Source organism: Pecten maximus, chromosome 8 (assembly GCF_902652985.1).
Source record: "Pecten maximus chromosome 8, xPecMax1.1, whole genome shotgun sequence".
In the NCBI taxonomy this organism is placed as follows: domain Eukaryota; kingdom Metazoa; phylum Mollusca; class Bivalvia; order Pectinida; family Pectinidae; genus Pecten; species Pecten maximus.
Window position 1 is genome coordinate 23,278,159 of NC_047022.1, and position 18,184 is coordinate 23,296,342.

The 18,184-nt window shown below is 33.9% G+C and overlaps 1 protein-coding gene across 5 annotated transcripts in view; it reads left to right on the forward strand.

Annotated features, from left to right (window-relative positions):
- Positions 1–18,184, forward strand: part of LOC117332832 (cytochrome P450 4F2-like) — a 51,244-nt gene that overhangs the window by 22,436 nt on the left and 10,624 nt on the right. For 3 of the 5 annotated variants that reach the window (XR_004533791.1, XM_033891884.1, XM_033891882.1), the window contains one exon: positions 18,101–18,166. Coding sequence is in view for 4 of the 5 variants with exons in the window: in XM_033891884.1 (XP_033747775.1) it covers positions 18,101–18,166 (66 nt within the window). In the remaining variant the exon portion in view is untranslated. Of the gene's footprint in view, positions 1–9,298; positions 9,473–18,100; positions 18,167–18,184 lie in introns of those variants that run through there. The other 2 variants (XM_033891886.1, XM_033891885.1) reach the window with 2 other exon arrangements.

The window sequence follows — 18,184 nt, forward strand, 5'->3', positions numbered from 1 at the left end:
CTGTAACCACTGCAATATTCAGGTGATATGCATTTGTATGTATATGAGTTTTGTTGATACATTTGCAACTGCTTAACTCTAATTGGTTTGGTGAAAAAGCAAATGCTCCTAGGGGTCCTGCTGCCCACCATTAAAAGATGGTGATTGGTTCTACAATGGTAAGATATTTTCTCTACTTTAATGATTTGATAACAAGGGGCCATACATATGAAATCTAAGACAGATATATAAGTAATGTCCTGTGAGTTAGGAATAGCAATGACAGACTTTGTCTGTCTACCATTTTTAGCTCTACCACTCCAAAGGGACTAAGCAATATATAGATATCACTGAGATAATGGAGATAAACCCAGGGCTCAATAAATTAGGAGGTCAAAATTGGTTATTAATGTTGAGTACTTTTCAACTTGATTTGCTTTATTCTTCTTTGGAACCAGAAAGGTAAATGCTAGTTAAAGGAATGTGTTAACTGCAATTTATGGTAATGAATGGTAGATCCCAAACTGAGAAAATGTGAATGTTTTGCCACAATTGCTAAAATTTCTAGGTGAGTGATACATGCCCTCTGGGCCTCTTGTGTTTTGTTGGATGAGGCTCAAGTTCAAATGGGCACAACTAGGGACCAAGGGGGAGATAGTATGAAGTTCTAGAAAAAATCCTTCCAGTACTTCTCAAGAAATAGCAATACCAATCTACAAATGTCAGTACCAAAGATGTCTGCCTGTCAGCAAATTGTTTTTTTGGATCGTACTCAATCTCAAACGGGCACAACTAGGGACCAAGGAGATATACATTGGTATGGTTAACAACAGAACACAAATATTTCAATTTTCTTTAGAATAATAATATCTTTGTGTCTGAAAGGGAAACTATTTCTTATTGTCTCTCAAGTTAGTGTTGTTGATATCTTCTGAATATGTGTTGTTGATATATCCTGAGTTAGTGTTGATGGTATCTCCTATGTTAGTGTTGTTGATATCTCCTGAGTATGTGTTGTTGATATCTCCTTAGATAGTGTTGTTGATATCTCCCGAGTTAGTGATGTTGGTATCTCCTGAGTAAGTGTTGTTGATATCTCCTGAGTAAGTGTTGTTGATATCTCCTGAGTTAGTGTTATTGATATCTCCTGAGAAAATGTTGTTGATATTTCCTGAGTAAGTGTTGTTGATATCTCCTGAGTAAGTGTTGTTGATATCTCCTGAGTTAGTGTTGTTGATATCTTCCTGAGTTAGTGTTGTTGATATCTCCTGAGTAAGTGTTGTTGATATCTCCTGAGTAAGTGTTGTTGATATCTCCTGAGTAAGTGTTGTTGATATCTCCTGAGTAAGTGTTGTTGATATCTCCTGAGTTAGTGTTGTTGATATCTCCTATGTTAGTTATGTTGATATCTCCTGAGTTAGTGTTGTTGATATCTCCTGAGTTAGTGTTATTGATATCTCCTGAGAAAATGTTGTTGATATTTCCTGAGTAAGTGTTGTTGATATCTCCTGAGTAAGTGTTGTTGATATCTCCTGAGTTAGTGTTGTTGATATCTTCCTGATTTAGTGTTGTTGATATCTCCTGAGTAAGTGTTGTTGATATCTCCTGAGTAAGTGTTGTTGATATCTCCTGAGTAAGTGTTGTTGATATCTCCTGAGTAAGTGTTGTTGATATCTCCTATGTTAGTTATGTTGATATCTCCTGAGTTAGTGTTGTTGATATCTCCTATGTTAGTTATGTTGATATCTCCTGAGTTAGTGTTGTTGATATCTCCTGAGTTAGCGTTGTTGATATCTCCTGAGTTAGTGTTGTTGGTATCTCCTATGTTAGTGTTGTTGATATCTCCTGAGTAAGTGTTGTTGATCTCTCCTGAGTTAGTGTTGTTGATATCTCCTATGTTAGTGTTGTTGATATCTCCTGAGTATGTGTTGTTGATATCTCCTGAGTAAGTGTTGTTGTTGATATCTCCTGAGTAAGTGTTGTTGATCTCTCCTGAGTTAGTGTTGTTGGTATCTCCTATGTTAGTGTTGTTGATATCTCCTGAGTTAGTGTTGTTGATATCTCCTTAGATAGTGTTGTTGATATCTCCCGAGTTAGAGATGTTGGTATCTCCTGAGTAAGTGTTGTTGATATCTCCTGAGATAGTGTTATTGATATCTCCTGAGAAAATGTTGTTGATATTTCCTGAGTAAGTGTTGTTGATATCTCCTGAGTAAGTGTTGTTGATATCTCCTGAGTTAGTGTTGTTGATATCTTCCTGAGTTAGTGTTGTTGATATCTCCTGAGTAAGTGTTGTTGATATCTCCTGAGTAAGTGATGTTGATATCTCCTGAGTAAGTGTTGTTGATATCTACTGAGTTAGTGTTGTTGATATCTCCTATGTTAGTGATGTTGATATCTCCTGAGTTAATGTTGTTGATATCTCCTGAGTTAGTGTTGTTGATATCTCCTGAGTTACCGTTGTTGATATCTCCTGAGTTAGTGTTGTTGGTATCTCCTATGTTAGTGTTGTTGATATCTCCTGAGTTAGTGTTGTTGATATCTCCTTAGATAGTGTTGTTGATATCTCCCGAGTTAGTGATGTTGGTATCTCCTGAGTAAGTGTTGTTGATATCTCCTGAGATAGTGTTATTGATATCTCCTGAGAAAATGTTGTTGATATTTCCTGAGTAAGTGTTGTTGATATCTCCTGAGTAAGTGTTGTTGATATCTCATGAGTAAGTGTTGTTGATTTCTCCTGAGTTAGTGTTGTTGATATCTCCTGAGTAAGTGTTGTTGATATCTCCTGAGTTAGTGTTGTTGATATCTCCTATGTTAGTGATGTTGATATCTCCTGAGTTAATGTTGTTGATATCTCCTGAGTTAGTGTTGTTGATATCTCCTGAGTTACCGTTGTTGATATCTCCTGAGTAAGTGTTGTTGGTATCTCCTATGTTAGTGTTGTTGATATTTTCTGAGTAAGTGTTATTGATATCTCCTGAGTAAGTGTTGTTGATCTCTCCTGAGTTAGTGTTGTTGGTATCTCCTATGTTAGTGTTGTTGATATCTCCTGAGTAAGTGTTGTTGATATCTCCTGAGTATGTGTTGTTGATATCTCCTGAGTATGTGTTGTTGATATCTCCCGAGTAAGTGCTGTTGATATCTCCCGAGTTAGTGTTGTTGATATCTCCTGAGTAAGTGTTGTTGATATCTCCTGAGTTAGTGTTGTTGATATCTCCTGAATTAGTGTTGTTGATAGCTTCCGAGTTAGTGTTGATAGTATCTCCTTCTGAGTTAGTGATGTTGGTATCTTCTGAGTAAGTGATGTTGTTATCTTCTGAGTAAGTGATGTTGTTATCTCCTCTTAATTTAGTGTTTTTAACATATGCCCCTGGGTTATTGTTTTTGATATCCCCCGAGTTACTGTTGATATTTCCTTAGTTTCTGTAGTTTATGTCTCCTTGGTAACTGTTGTTGACATCCCCGAGTTACTGTTGTTGATGTACTATAGTACGGTTGTTGATTTCTGCTAGCTGAGAGATGATATGGACAGTAATTACATTATTCCGAAGGGTTCTGATATTAATATCGCCTTTAAAGCTGCCTTGTGGCAATTTAACATGAGAACGCGACCCACACAAAAAAAACAACAAAAAACAAAAAACCGAGCAATTTTTTCGACCCACCCTTAGGTCGGCGTTTGAACAACATTTCCTCTTAATTCCTTCAAACTGGCAAATAAAATGTATATATCGGAATATAAGGTCAGATCATATTTTATTAGCTTACATAAATATTTTACTCGCGGGTCATCGTTAATTAAATATATCCGTCCACATTTTTTTCAAACCTGTTTTCAGCATAGTTTTGAAAATTGCCCCCATCGAAAGGACACAAGATCTCGCGAGATGTTCAATGTAAACTGATCTGACAAAAGTCCCTTTCGACGAGATTTGGGTCACGTGATTAGCTGTGGTGGTAGCTGTAAAGTTCTCTGAAAACGAAATGGAAAAGAATGTGGACGGACATATTTAGTGAACGATGACCAGTGATTAAAATATGTATGTAGGTTTTATATAATGTGACCTTTTAATCGATGTATACCTTTTATGTATCAGGTTGAAGGGAATGGGAGTAAATGTTGTTCAAACAAACGCCGACCTGATAGTATGTAAGAACGTCAAACAATTCGGACTATGATCACATGTAAATTTTGCTCGGAGACAATTAGGGGTTTTAATTTTCCAACTGAGAAATGACGAAAAGACAATGATATATTATTTTATTTATTTATTCCATTGAATCTATTATTCAATATTCTTATTGCAGAAACGTCTTTTTTGTATTTAATGTATGCCTAAGATAACTGTTACTCAACGTGATATTGACCTAGATATGCAACTCTATGTAAAACTAGGTACCTGTAAATTGCAAAGATTAGGCAACACTTTCTATGCCTAATGAAATGGAAAAATCAATTATAGAAACTGATAAGTAGTTTCAATACTTTCTCGGCAAGAACCGAAACACCAATTAAGATAAGGGGCAAAATTCGATATATTTAAAAGAATTACTTAAAATGTGCAATAAAAATTGAAAAAATGTTAATTTTGAAGATATGTGGAAATGATGAGTAGAACCTTCAAAAACCTCGCGGAAATTTATAGATTGCAAATTGAATGAAAGGTGACTAATTTGTATAAAGAAGAAACATCTGCTTCAAACTTTTGATAGTTTTACGTAAGATTTCTGGTTTGTTTCCAATATTAAGTGTTATTTATTTGCATTTAAAATGGAAGCTACTTGATAAAAATGGTTTATCAAACAAATTAAGTTATGTGATATTGTTTTGAAGTGAAGTATATGGAGGTTGTTTTAAATTTGTTAAACGTAATGAATACGCTATAAATAACGATGTTTATTTCGGAATATTTTGGTAAAGAAATTCCGCAATTGGTTCTGGGAATCACTAAAGCGATGTATGTGCATAACCAAAATCGTTTCTACTTTGTAGATGCCTTGTCTATTAGTTACATTTATTTACAAAACATTGGCGATAGAAGTAGTTTTTATAAAAGATGATTTAATATAGAAATATCTGTAGAAGAAAAAAGAGTGTATGCATGCTGTGAATTACGGGGTCTCTTTCAGCGTAGTAAATCATAAATGTGACATATGGCCGGTAATGTTCTATAATCAGAGGGTGGGTTCTCGCCATGACTAGGCAAACTTTGATACAAAGACTGAAACTCGTTTCAAGACTGGAAGTATGCAACGCAAGGCAGAACCAGCTTTGCAGTCATATCATAGTGTTAATTTACGACTAGCGTATCGAGGTAAACGATAGGCAGAATTATGCCATATTATGCATACAGGGGAAAGAACAAAGAGAATGTATGGCCTTTAAATTAGTTTGCCCTCCATCGTATTAAATCAAACTTACATTCGTTATGACATATATATTCCAAGAGAAATTAAAGGCAGGAGGCAGAACATTTTTATGTTAACAAATGAAATTTTGACGTTTCTATGTTTGATGAATGCAAGATGTAGGGCGGTTATTGAACAGAGTAATATGATTAGGTGTTATGAGGATAAAGTACGGCGGCCATTGGCGAACAATTCTTGGTAAGGGTGTGGATACGTGTGTATGTATATTATATATGAAGGGAGAAACAACGTAATTATGAAGAAATTAGAGGAAAACGTCTCGAGTATTGGCCGACAATAATGAACATATCTCGTCAGAGATGGATATTATTTATTTAGGTCACTGTTTTGCTGGTGTACATTTCAGATTTAACTGATGTTTTTGACACATTTAGCGTGAATATACATGTATATGAAAACACATGTTAATTATAAATAATTTATAATTATCTATCTGTTTATTTCTTAATTTGAAGATACTTTCTTGTATTGGCTTTGATAATTTCGTTTTTATTTAAGAAATAATTAACGATGATTCGTGTATTTTTGCAGGATATACAACGAGGACGAGGATATTTTGCAATTAGATTAATAACGAAGGCCGCAGGCCTGAGTTATTAATTAAAATTGCAAAATATCCGAGTCCGAGTTGTATATCCTGCAACAATATTTAAAAAGTTTTCACTAACAAACGTTTAATTGTTAATAAAAATTCTTAACTATCAAGGAGTGATGGATGTATAATCAAAGATATAAGCTGGTGTGACGTGTTATAAATATTACTTATTGAAGTATTTTAGTTCTTCAGGCGGTAGGAACTACCTAAACAATAGTATCAAAGAAATGTTTATAAGTGTACACGTAATTATAACTTCTGTCACGATGCTCTGTTTTCAATTTTCTTAACAAAATTCTTTTGCAGTCGTTGTTTACACAATTTCTTTCTGCGCCCTTTTTATGTCCTTTTTTCTCTCTCCATGGAGACGCAGAGTGAGAACTAAATTGTATGTTTCGTCTATAAGCTGAGGAATATAATACCCACATCCAGTTACTGTTACTGACGAGTTTCATTATTTGTTTTTGCTGTTTCATAACTCCAGCTTTCAACACTTTCAGCATTGCAAGGTGGTAGTTGGCAATCGACAAATACATTGCCACATTTTTTTCAATGTTTTCTCACGTCAGAGCTAATTCCTTTATCGGAAAGGGGCTCATATCTAGAAATGCTTATTAAGATATGTACAACGGAAATATTTTGAAACTAACACAAACAAAAACTTCTGAAAATAGGGAGGGGTGTTTAGCTATAGCTTTGGATCATGCCGTTGTGTATACCTACTAATTATTTTGCATTTTGGAGTTGATACTTTAGTATTAAAAAGAAAAATGCCGTGAATCCTGAGCCCCCGCCACAGATATAAAAATGCGTCTTTCCAACTTTGCTGATTTAAAAAGATATTTTTTACACTTTTTGTTTCGCCTGCGACAAGAATGTCACGAAGTGAGGCTTTGGTGTTACTCATTTCACTTTATTATGTTTTGTGTTTTGAATCGTTGTTCAAAAACTATAATCCCAAATTCAACCAAATCAAAGTTGGAATGTAGTTAGATCACAAAGTGGACATCGCAAACGCCCTTCATGTACGTAATATCATCCAGAATTTATGGTCCCGTGAAAATAGGGAGGCATGGAATCTAGACTTTTTAGCTCAGTTTCGAAAAAAAAAACCATCGAGTATTATTCCTACAGGGATATAGTTACATTAAAGTATAGACATCTCAAACCACCATATAGATAACGCGAATTTTGTTATTTTTTAATTTTTCTGTGTATTTTGGGATTTAAACCTTAGACGTTAAGGAATTAAGATACTATCTATTGCTTCTCAGTTGACTAAAATAGTCAAAAAAATTAGTTTTGAGCAAATTCAATAATGGTACGTTATATGTATTTGCTTTTCATTTTTCAGAAAGAGTGATTGTTTGGCTAAAAGGTGATTTTGTTAATTGTTCTATTTCTTTTGTCAATATTTACACATGTCTATAACATACGGTACATGTACATGTATTTAGAGTGATTCTAGCCAAACCTTTATTAATGCGGATGTTTGTATGATTTTGAAAAAGATATACATATTGTTTTGGATGAATATTGGAGTTCGCTTAAAACCTTTCATACCGAGAAGGCAGGAATATAATCACGCGTAATTCTTGTTTTTGATATAATTTAACATATAATACCCATTTTTTGGATGCATTTTAAGATTAAACTTATCAAAAAAAAATACTTCAAAATTAATTAATGAAATATTGGATCGATAACACACAGCTTTCAATCATGAACTTAATTATTAAACATGAAATATCAAAGAATGAATAGAAGAGAGTTGGAACTTTCTTATTCAAATTCTAAAGTTATTTTTACGGGAAACCTAATATTGTAGGTGGACATTTTAATTAATTTGTTTTGAAGTGGACAAAGTAGAAAATCTTTTTTATCCTTAGTGTCAAACCCATATATGTAAAATTAGAAAAAGAACAAAATTATTTACAAATTGACATGGAATGGTCATACGAGGATGACATGGCTTGATGAAATTCAAAGTTTTCCAAAGGACGTGTTGCGTTTCTGAAACCCTAAATCTGGAGAAATATATATGCTGATTATGGAATGAATTCAATTTGCGTTATTTCAATTATGAGGTTTAAGTTATAGATATGAAAATACCTTGAATTTCATATTAAAGATTTAGAATTATATCCATATCAGAATTGATAACGTTTATTGTCTTTGAGTAACCAACTGTAAAATGTATAAAAAAAATCATAAATACAACAAATGTGGACGACGCATATCATTTTAATTCAGGAATGCTTTTTCAATTCCAAGCAAAGAATAAAACTAGACTTCTTTGTTTTAGAACAAAATAATTGCAAACAAAATAGATTAAAAAAACAAAACAAAAAATACACGCCAAAAAAACCGATGACCATGAAATTAACTGTTAACTGGTAGACTGTTCTCGCGTACTTCGGCAACAACACATAACGCTGTAGGTTTTTACAGATGTATGGTCTTGCTAAATGAAAGACGGTCCATAAACACATTTATGGAATACTTGTATGCTGAAACTTTTTTTTGACGTCCTGTTCCTAATTTTGTCAATCTAAAACAACTCTGATAGACGTATTCACCCAATGACTGTAAATTATGTAACAAGAAGAGAAAGAAATTATTTGGCCCCCAGACGCGTATGCTCCCCAACGCGTAAATCACGAGTAATATATGTTGTGTCATTATGAATGAGGTAAGGAATTGGCAACAGGAGGGGTAAACTTTGATATAAAAATGAGAGATTTCTGCCAATTAGCCGTTGATGGAACTTTGCAAATGGGACTGTGGAGGGCTGAATGGAACTCACTGAAGCCTACTGCGGTATTGCTTTCTGATGGGACTCACTCCTCATTTTCATGGGATTTAGGTTTTGAATGGAATAATAGAATGTCACATGTGCTATTAAGCGAGATAAGACTAAGATACGCTCCGTGGTGTTTTTCGATATTTTTTATAGCATTTACAGGCATGATAACATGTAAGATATTTTAACAGGACCAGCTTCATGTGGAGAAGCAACAATATAGAATCTCCGCGTCTTATCACTGTTACATGCGTCATACTTCATTCAAATGCTCAAACATATTTCTTTCATTATTGCAGATAAATTTAGAAAAAAGTGTGATAGTGATTTACTGGCGATAAAGCATTCATAACATCATATACCTCTCTATATCAATTAACCAATCAGCGGCCTAATCTTCGAGGGCATACTTATCGTACTAGTTACGTTTGATGTCGGAGATGCCGAGTTCTCCTGCTGTTAAAGCGGCTCTTGTTTTTTCGTCAGCACAGTTGACCTACTGCAGACTTGAGGAGGTGTTGATGCTCTCCCCCTGAAGAGCTCTTCAAACAGAATGTGCGGTACAGACAGACTGGCGGTGATGTGGCCAAAACACCAGTTTTATCTAATTAATATGACAAAGTGCACGGATAAAAAACTGAGGTACAGCAATATAAACCAAATATTTCGAAAACATAAATTCTAATGTAGTATTTTAAAAGTAATTAGAATAATTTTAAAAATTGGTTTTACTTGAATCCTTTTTATGCTTTAATGTTTCTGAAATATTGTTAATTTGAAGTGTTGCTGTTTTAAATTAGAGTTGGTATCAATTTCTTATTGCATTAGGTCTTTAATGTGATGTAATGCCACTTAACCCTATGTTGGATTAAACTAACACGGTTTGGAGCTAAAAAAGCTATCAGTTATGGCGATACTTTCACTAGGGATTGAAGACTGAAATAGGGTTATCATAAGGGTGTTTCTAATGTGTAAAGTATTTTATGCCATTCAGACGCATTTTATACCTGACGCCGATTCCTCTCTGATAAGGATCAAGTTATTATGTGGACCACAAACTAATGTCGACAAAATACAGTAATGTGGCTTCCATTTCTGTAACAAAAAGGTCAGAAATGAAAGAATGATTTTTTTTGATTAAATATGAAAAAAAGTTCTTTTCCATCTTATTTAAACATGTTGTGTTTTTGATTTAGAATTGTGTCCAAGAATCCTGTGATAAGTGCTATTTAAATCTTTAAACCTAATTGAAACGATATATTAACAATTTCAGTGATATCTGATTTAAGTAGAATCCATCATGAGTCAGGTATGTGCAGGATACACCTCTCGTCCTTTTTTTTTTTATCAATTTCAAAAGTCCTTTTTCTTTTTTCTTCTATTTTTTTTGCGTTTTTACTTATTTTTGGTTTGTGTTTTTTGTGGTTTATTTTTTTTTGCATTTATGTGTTTACATTATTACTAGTATTGGTTCTGTGTTTCTATTGTAGTGTTTGTGATTACGATTTAGATCTCAGCCGATTTCTGACGACATAAATTACTTTTCCTGTTTCCATTTAACTTTTTGAATCTGGTGTAAGTTCCTGCTTAATACTGCCAGTAAACGTATAGCAGATGATAGTCAATTTGTATAAGGAATATTCTGGTTAATGTCATCCAGAAAAGGCAATGTATTAAGTACATCAGGTTTATGAATGACGCAAGAATTAGTGAATACTGTGATGTAGTGGCCTTTATAGTGGTGGAACTTTGACGTTGTATAAAGAGACCCCATCTTTGGCTTCATCAGTAATATTATCCGCTTGTAACGGTTGACCGTATGTTGTATTGCTAAATTCAGAGCCAGACGTCCTTAACTCCAGATCCCGGGTGGAATACGAACCTGAAGCCGGTGTTAGATGTTTACTTTTCCTGACTGACCTTGTTCGATATTACATGTATATGTTTTCACAAAAACAAAAACAAAACAAAAAAAGGAAAACAAAAAACAGTTCAGTTATAAATGGATACATATGGATTAAGTTTTTGAATCGGATGCTTCAATGGTGGATGCATTACAATCGTTATCATCATGGAATCAAAAATAAACTTGTTCTGGAACTGAAATTTGTAATCTTCATTTACTGTACAAAGTGAAGTTAATTTGCGTCCGAATAAGGGAATAAAATCCAATGTATTAGAATTACGAAAAATTGCGACAGTTCTGCAGTATTTATTCAAATACTGTTTGATGTGATCAGTCATTTCAAAATATATACTTTATTGACATCTTTCAAAATGCATGCTGTTTCATCAAAACACCAAAGCTATTGTTACTGATACATGCTATACCGAATCGATTGTTACTGGCGTTATTGTCCAGTTCTGCGATTGTTTACACTTCAATGGCGTTGCGTCGTTTCACTATGCTGTCATATATGACTTGTTGTAATAGTTTATGTATCTCACTAGTCTTCATGTAGATGTATTTGATCCAACGTTAGGGGTTCGATCATTGATATAAGACATCTGTAGGCACCCTATCGGTCCACGTTATCCAACAATTATACAATATAACACAGACTCATATTCAGATGGAACAAGTATCATGGCGATAACATTCGTATCTCTCGGACCCCATGCTGAATCCCGAGGATCACGAAGTACAGTTCCGGCAGAGAGGTTGGACATTATGTCATTTGACCTCCATCTGTTAACACACAAGTTTGTGAATTTTATTCCTAGCAGTGCTTAAAACAACTCGTACAGAATTTTTACTGGAGGGTTTTGGTATAAGATAAGCATCTTTAAAGAGCCTTGGGTTAGCAAATGGCGAAGTTGTGGAGTTTTCGCTACTTGGATGAAGAGCCTCACATCTGGGTATAATAACCGCCTCAGTCATGCTTATGTAATCTGCACTTGTCTCTCTATTAATCACATCGCCATAAAATAATCACGGTATCAGGCGGATCCCCCGTTGAGGAAGGCTACGTGTGTTTTGTTGTCGTTACACTGTGTTTATTGGAAAAGCCACCCATTTGAATCTACTTACTGTAGTTTTATTGCCAAATTTAAGAGACCATGCTCTAATTATTTGGAAACAAGAAAGTTCTCCGTGTTTTTGTGAAGATAACGGCAGCATTGAAATATATTTTGATAAAAACGTGCAAATGAATAACATTGATAGAGACTCCAAACTATACTGGAGTTCGTGCTGGTATGGGTTTAAATATGATTAATGCTAAAACCACAGCGGTTTGAGAGGAATTAGATCTGAAAATGTGCATGAAAGTATTCCATGATTTACAGAGGTTTTCGATATAAAACGAAATAAAAGATGTACTGTTACGAAAATGGTCGTTTTAATATATCTGAACTTGGCCAAAGCACGGATCCACTCAGAGTTGAATGCGTTTGTTGGATAAGATATATATTGAATGGAACATAGTGATACCAACAATATTGGCATTAATTCAAAAAAAAACAAAATTCTCAGGCATTAATCATATTACGTGTGCTGTTTGAGCCTTTCCCACTTTGTACTATATATACAATAGATTTAGACTATTTTAATTGTTCTTGGAAAAACCTCATTCTTATAGCGATAATTTTGGTATCTTACATAATATTATAAAATCACTATCCAATAAATAATTAATGCTCATGTTTTATTGTTTTGATATTGAGAACATGGTCCATCTGTATGAATAAGAATATGCATGCAGACGAAGTTAAATATGTTATCTGATAGTTTTAAGATACACGTAATACAATAATACACGCCAATTGACATACGACAAAAACAACAGAATATACCGAAATAATGACTAAAGCATAATTCTGGCTCAAGGTGCAAAATTTGATCAAAGAATACACAAACATCAATTTGTAGTTTAAGAGTAAATTTGACACATTTACTAAATAAGCGAGTTAGGGCTGATACAAGTTCAAAAATGACTTTAATTAATAAATTACCAGCACTGGTGAAATTTAGCTATGCCATTTGGCTTTTTATTATCTATAATGTTCATTATACATAAAAATAGAAGAATGAAACAACATATATTTAGCATGTATTCTTTTCAGCGTCATTACCATTCTTTGTATAGAGTTGATTTTAAATTGATCACATTAACATGATAAATTTTCTTGTATGTAGTGGAATTTTCTCTCATGAACAGGATCACAGATATTTAATTTTAATGCATGATGTTCGATTATATCTTAAACCTTCCAACAAAAGGCACAATAGTTCAAGCCCTCTGGTACTGAAAATTCATTTTATTTTGTATTAACTGGGTTTGTATAAAACGTTATGGTTTTATTTTGTTTATGGACTTTTTTTCAATTTTTTAAAAAGTTTTTTTTTATTGTTATGCCAACATTTCCTTTAGAAATGTGTGTCATTTCTACATGAAAACATCGTCAGGTGTTGCGCTGACAGCAGGAGACGTCGTTGTTTGCGTGCACACTTAGGTTGGGCGACAGCGCTCTCGTAACTTCTCAGGGTATCACTTATGTGTGTGCCCGCCCCTCAGCCATTATCACTACCCGTTACCCTAACACCCAGCCGCGAACATTCCCACCACTTCAACCTCTCCAACTGCCAACGATAACACAGTAATTGAACGCGAGGTGCTAATACCTTCACCAAATAGTCGAGAAGAACATATTACAGTGTAATAGCTATAAAATCATCGAAAAAGTTACGCCAGCAAGTGCAAAGATATACTTTACGCTATAAACCATGCTGATTTGATTTGTATGTGACAGAAAGATGGGATTTTTTGTGTCCCCAGCGTTCTAATCAAGTCCAAACACTTGAATGTCGGAGCTATTATCGTTGGTATATTTTGGCATTTGATGGGAATGCATAGGTGTCAGAATTTGAATAGCTATTATATATTTTTACTTCTGTATGCACAACAGTTATGTGTTGTAGTTACGTGCATGATATGGGGAATCATCTTTATGCAGTTATGCCGATTCTTACTTCCTTTCTCACTTGATATGATTTTTGTTTCAGCAGCTGCGTACGATAATTTGGCTCATTTTCTCTTGTTTAATTCATTTTACTAACAATTCAGAACCGACGTTATTAAAATTATTACCTACTAAGACAATCATAGTAACATGTACCTCCATCATGTTTAGCTCCTGGGTGTATTTCACAGGTTTCACGTACAGTTTACTGATCTTTCCGTGCATATTCACGAAGATAACTCACTGTGGAATATTTTTTTGATGTACGTTTCAATGAGTGTCACTGAAAATGTAGTATGGAGTGTATTAAAGACCAAAACATATGAAGTTAGTAACTCAGCTTCCTGTGTTCAGAAACAAGGTTGAAGTCACACATTACCGTGATTAACAAAACTTAAATTAACCTCATATTTGGGTATAATTCCTAGTATTCTCATTGGTGCGACAGATATGATAACTGTATGAAGGGATTGTGTACATGTTAAGATAAACAGTAAAGTCTAGGTTCATTTCAAGGTCTTATATCAAATTCAATACATTTGTCAAAGTGATGAAGGTTTGAAACTGACAAAACTTAATATGTAGGTATGCATGAGTTGTGTATGTATGTATCTTTGGTATAACATGTGTATGTAAATCAATGTTTGGTTGGGTTGGATACAATTACGGCCCGCACGTGCTAACTATTGTATTATTACTCAAGATAAACATAAACGTATATGACTTTGCCTTGATGATAATGAAAGGTAAACACGCGGAATTCGTAAGGAAATAAGCTTTTAATTAACTCCTATAACAAGATATGTTATCCTTACCCCATAGCGCTATCAGTTAAATAATTGGTTGCAGGAAATGATCACCTGGTTACTAGATGTTTAGTAGCATGGGTTTCTCGAATAAAAACCTGAAATCCTGACTATTTTTATCCTCGACAAAATAGTATTTGTCCGAATTAGATGATTTAGGTTAGATGACCAGGACTGCTATAAAGGCATGAATACACTTTGTGTGCATAAACGAAATATAAGTAAAAGATTTTCAGAGTATATGCAGTCAACATTGAATGTGACTAATGCAAATTTTAACATGAAACATTGTGTTGGGAGTGAAGAACTATGAGCGTTTGATTAATTATGTAACACAAAACTAACATTCAAAAACTGTATAATAAAATCAAAATAAAATATGAACTGAGAGCATTTGATTGAATATGTAACATACAAACTAATAGTCAAAAACTGTATTATATCAGAATAGAATTAACCAGAAATTTAAAAGACGCAAATGACCTACCATGATTACTTCCGATACGTAAGATAGACCTCTGATCCTCTGACTAGGATCGTGGTTTCTATGGAGGGATTATAATAATTTGTGTCCAATCCATTTGATACTTTTTATGACTATATAATAAGCATGTAATTGACTGTGTGTATTTTGTGCAAAAATACACAACGGTACACTAGTGTATAGTGCTTTGAATTATATTTTTGAATACCTGGTAATAGATTCAGTATCTATCGAATGATAGTTATATAACTGCATCATAGAGCTGTGTCTTTCTAGGACTCGTCAGCGATACTAGGCATCAAATGTGCAGAAATATGGCTGGAAATCTGGAAATCTAAATGCATACAAAACAAGTTGAGGACACTATTAATTTAATCGATTTCTCGTTCGATTACTGGTTTAAAAACAAGCATGAGATTTGTGTGTACATTGTATGTTCAAAACTGACAAGTTTCAATATCATTTTAAGTAGCATGCAGGCTCATGATAATCATCGAGGTCAACCAGCATAGACTAACACCCGGAACCGATATTTTACTTTGAACATAAACTGATCATTTATCGATATAACATGTTGGATGGTTATTTTGGTCTAGCTTGCTATTTCCTTTGATTTACTCTATATATACAGGGTAAATATATATATATAAGTCTGTGATTGGTAAATATTAACCAGTTATTCCAGGATGAAACATGGAGACCAAAACATGGATGTTGTACAGGTAGGAGTATAGACACATTGGATCACTGAAACTTCCTGAAATAATCTTGATGCTTATTGTAATATACATGTATTAAGACTTTGTCATTTTGTTAATAAATCAAAATAGACCACGCCTCAGATGACGGTCAATGTTTTATTCCGGGGGACGTGTGAAATTCTAGATATACGTGTGTTTTTGACATGAACACATGCGTGGCACATAAAGTAACGGATTCCCCGTAAACTTTGAGTAAACAGACAAGGCAACCATGAAATAGTCATATTTTCACACATGCTTTAGCTTCTGGGTTTGCCATTAAAATCCGCGAGGCCATGTAATTTGCCCCATTATGTTATGACTAACAATGCTGCCATGCTCTTTCATCTCGGTGGAAAAGAGAACATTTTTCAAACACCCTGTCATTTCTGAAAACAAATTACTTCGACGTATTATTATGTGAATTTTTGTTACTGTTGAATTATGAGACAAAAAAGAATGACACCATAACTTCTAAATTCCGATGGGTGAAACAAAACAAGGTTTTGTAGTTTGTAAATACCTCTCGTGTATAACTGATGTGTGAATAACCCAAACTACCTAAATATATGCTGAGTGATACAGTCGTCATTGAAGCGGTGATGATGCTCTCTCTCAACTATCAGACAGCAGGGTGGGTAGTATGACCTAATTCAACTGAAAACGATATCATCATTGTTTGCTGCAGTCGTCCCTCGGATTTTTGTTCAGAAACGTCTCAAATCTTAAATGTTTTTCCTTATCGAAAGCGATTTCTTCGGATCATTTTTGATATAAAGTCTTTGTACGGCCATTTATTACTAAATATAACTTTCGTGTGAACCATTGCGCTCATAATTTGACCGTTTTCGTCTTCATGTAAACTAACCATTTTAAAGAATTCTGAAGGACTACATGCAGTTTCCAACATAGTCTTCATCCCCGGGAATCGTGTAATCAAATTATCATTTGATTTTCTTTAGATGAAAAATATTAATTTCAATATGTACCATAGCAACACTAAATATGAAAAAAAACACGTATTATATCAACTATGTTTGGAACTATAATCATGATTGATAATGTAATTGGATGATATTGAAATTGAAGAAAACGAAATACATTAAAAAACACGTTTTCATTTTGTTTTCTTTTATTCATATGAGATTTTATGAACTTAGATTTTTTTCCCCTGATTCTTCGCTTTTATCACATAACGATGAAAACTTACATTTTGACTGGTTTTAAAGTCAAACTGTGGATGACTTTATTAAACGGATACGACTATTTTGTTGCGCCATTCACAATTGATGACGTCACGTCATTGTCCATATTATGACGTCACAATCGATTAATGAGTGGCACAGCCAATGAAAAACGACCAATGGCAAATTACACTAGTGACATATGCAAAGTATTACACGGGCGAATAACCTGGATAACGGCCGCGGGCCGATTACTCCTATGTTTACATAAAGTTAAAGATGTTATTTCATTTCCTGCTTTTGGTATTAACAATTATCATTATTTGGTCGCCAAAACTACTGGCAACATATTGCAATCTTATATTCTGCATCTTGCAAATTAAGCAACTGAATAAAAATATCTTAATGAAAGTAATTATCAAAAATTAAACCACTTGATGAAAATATCTTCATATATGTCATTATAGCAAAGTATGCAGCTGAATAAAAACATCTTCATCAACGTCATTATCATACAAACGGTTTGAATAGATATTAATTAAATACAGATTTGTTTTTCCCTTTGTGATACGTATTTGGGTGACAGTTTCTTTATCCTTGACATAACCTTGATTGTATATAATAATTTAACTTTCCTGAGTTTGGAATGTTTGTGGATTCCCTCCCCCCTGCCCCTGGTCATTATATCAGACACTGGTGTGGAATCTGTCTGCCATTGATATATGGCAGACTTTGCGAGGAATGTATCGCAGAAGTCTCACTCAAATCGAGGCGTTGTTTTCTTTTCATTATTATTCATATATATATTGCTAAAATGTCAACTTGGCCTTGTTGCTGAAAGTATTAACATCTTGACCGGTCGAATTGTTGATCTGAATTAACGTATTACGTAAAAACAATGATTGCTAAATCTTGACAGGGGAGTAAAAATTAGATTGTGAAACTGATAATTTACTTAACGCTTTGGAACTCTTAATTTCTAATGTAAGATTTTCTTTTCTTTTAGCTTGTTTGCTGACCTATCTTTAAACATCTGGCAGAAGAATGACATCATTACAAGAAAGGAATGGGATACGTTTTTTATGACGTTGCTATATTTTTTTTATTTACTTTGCAGGAATTGCATTGGACAGCAGTTTGCTATGCACGAGATGAAGACAATCATTGCAAGAATACTTCGGAGGTAAGAGAACTTTATTGG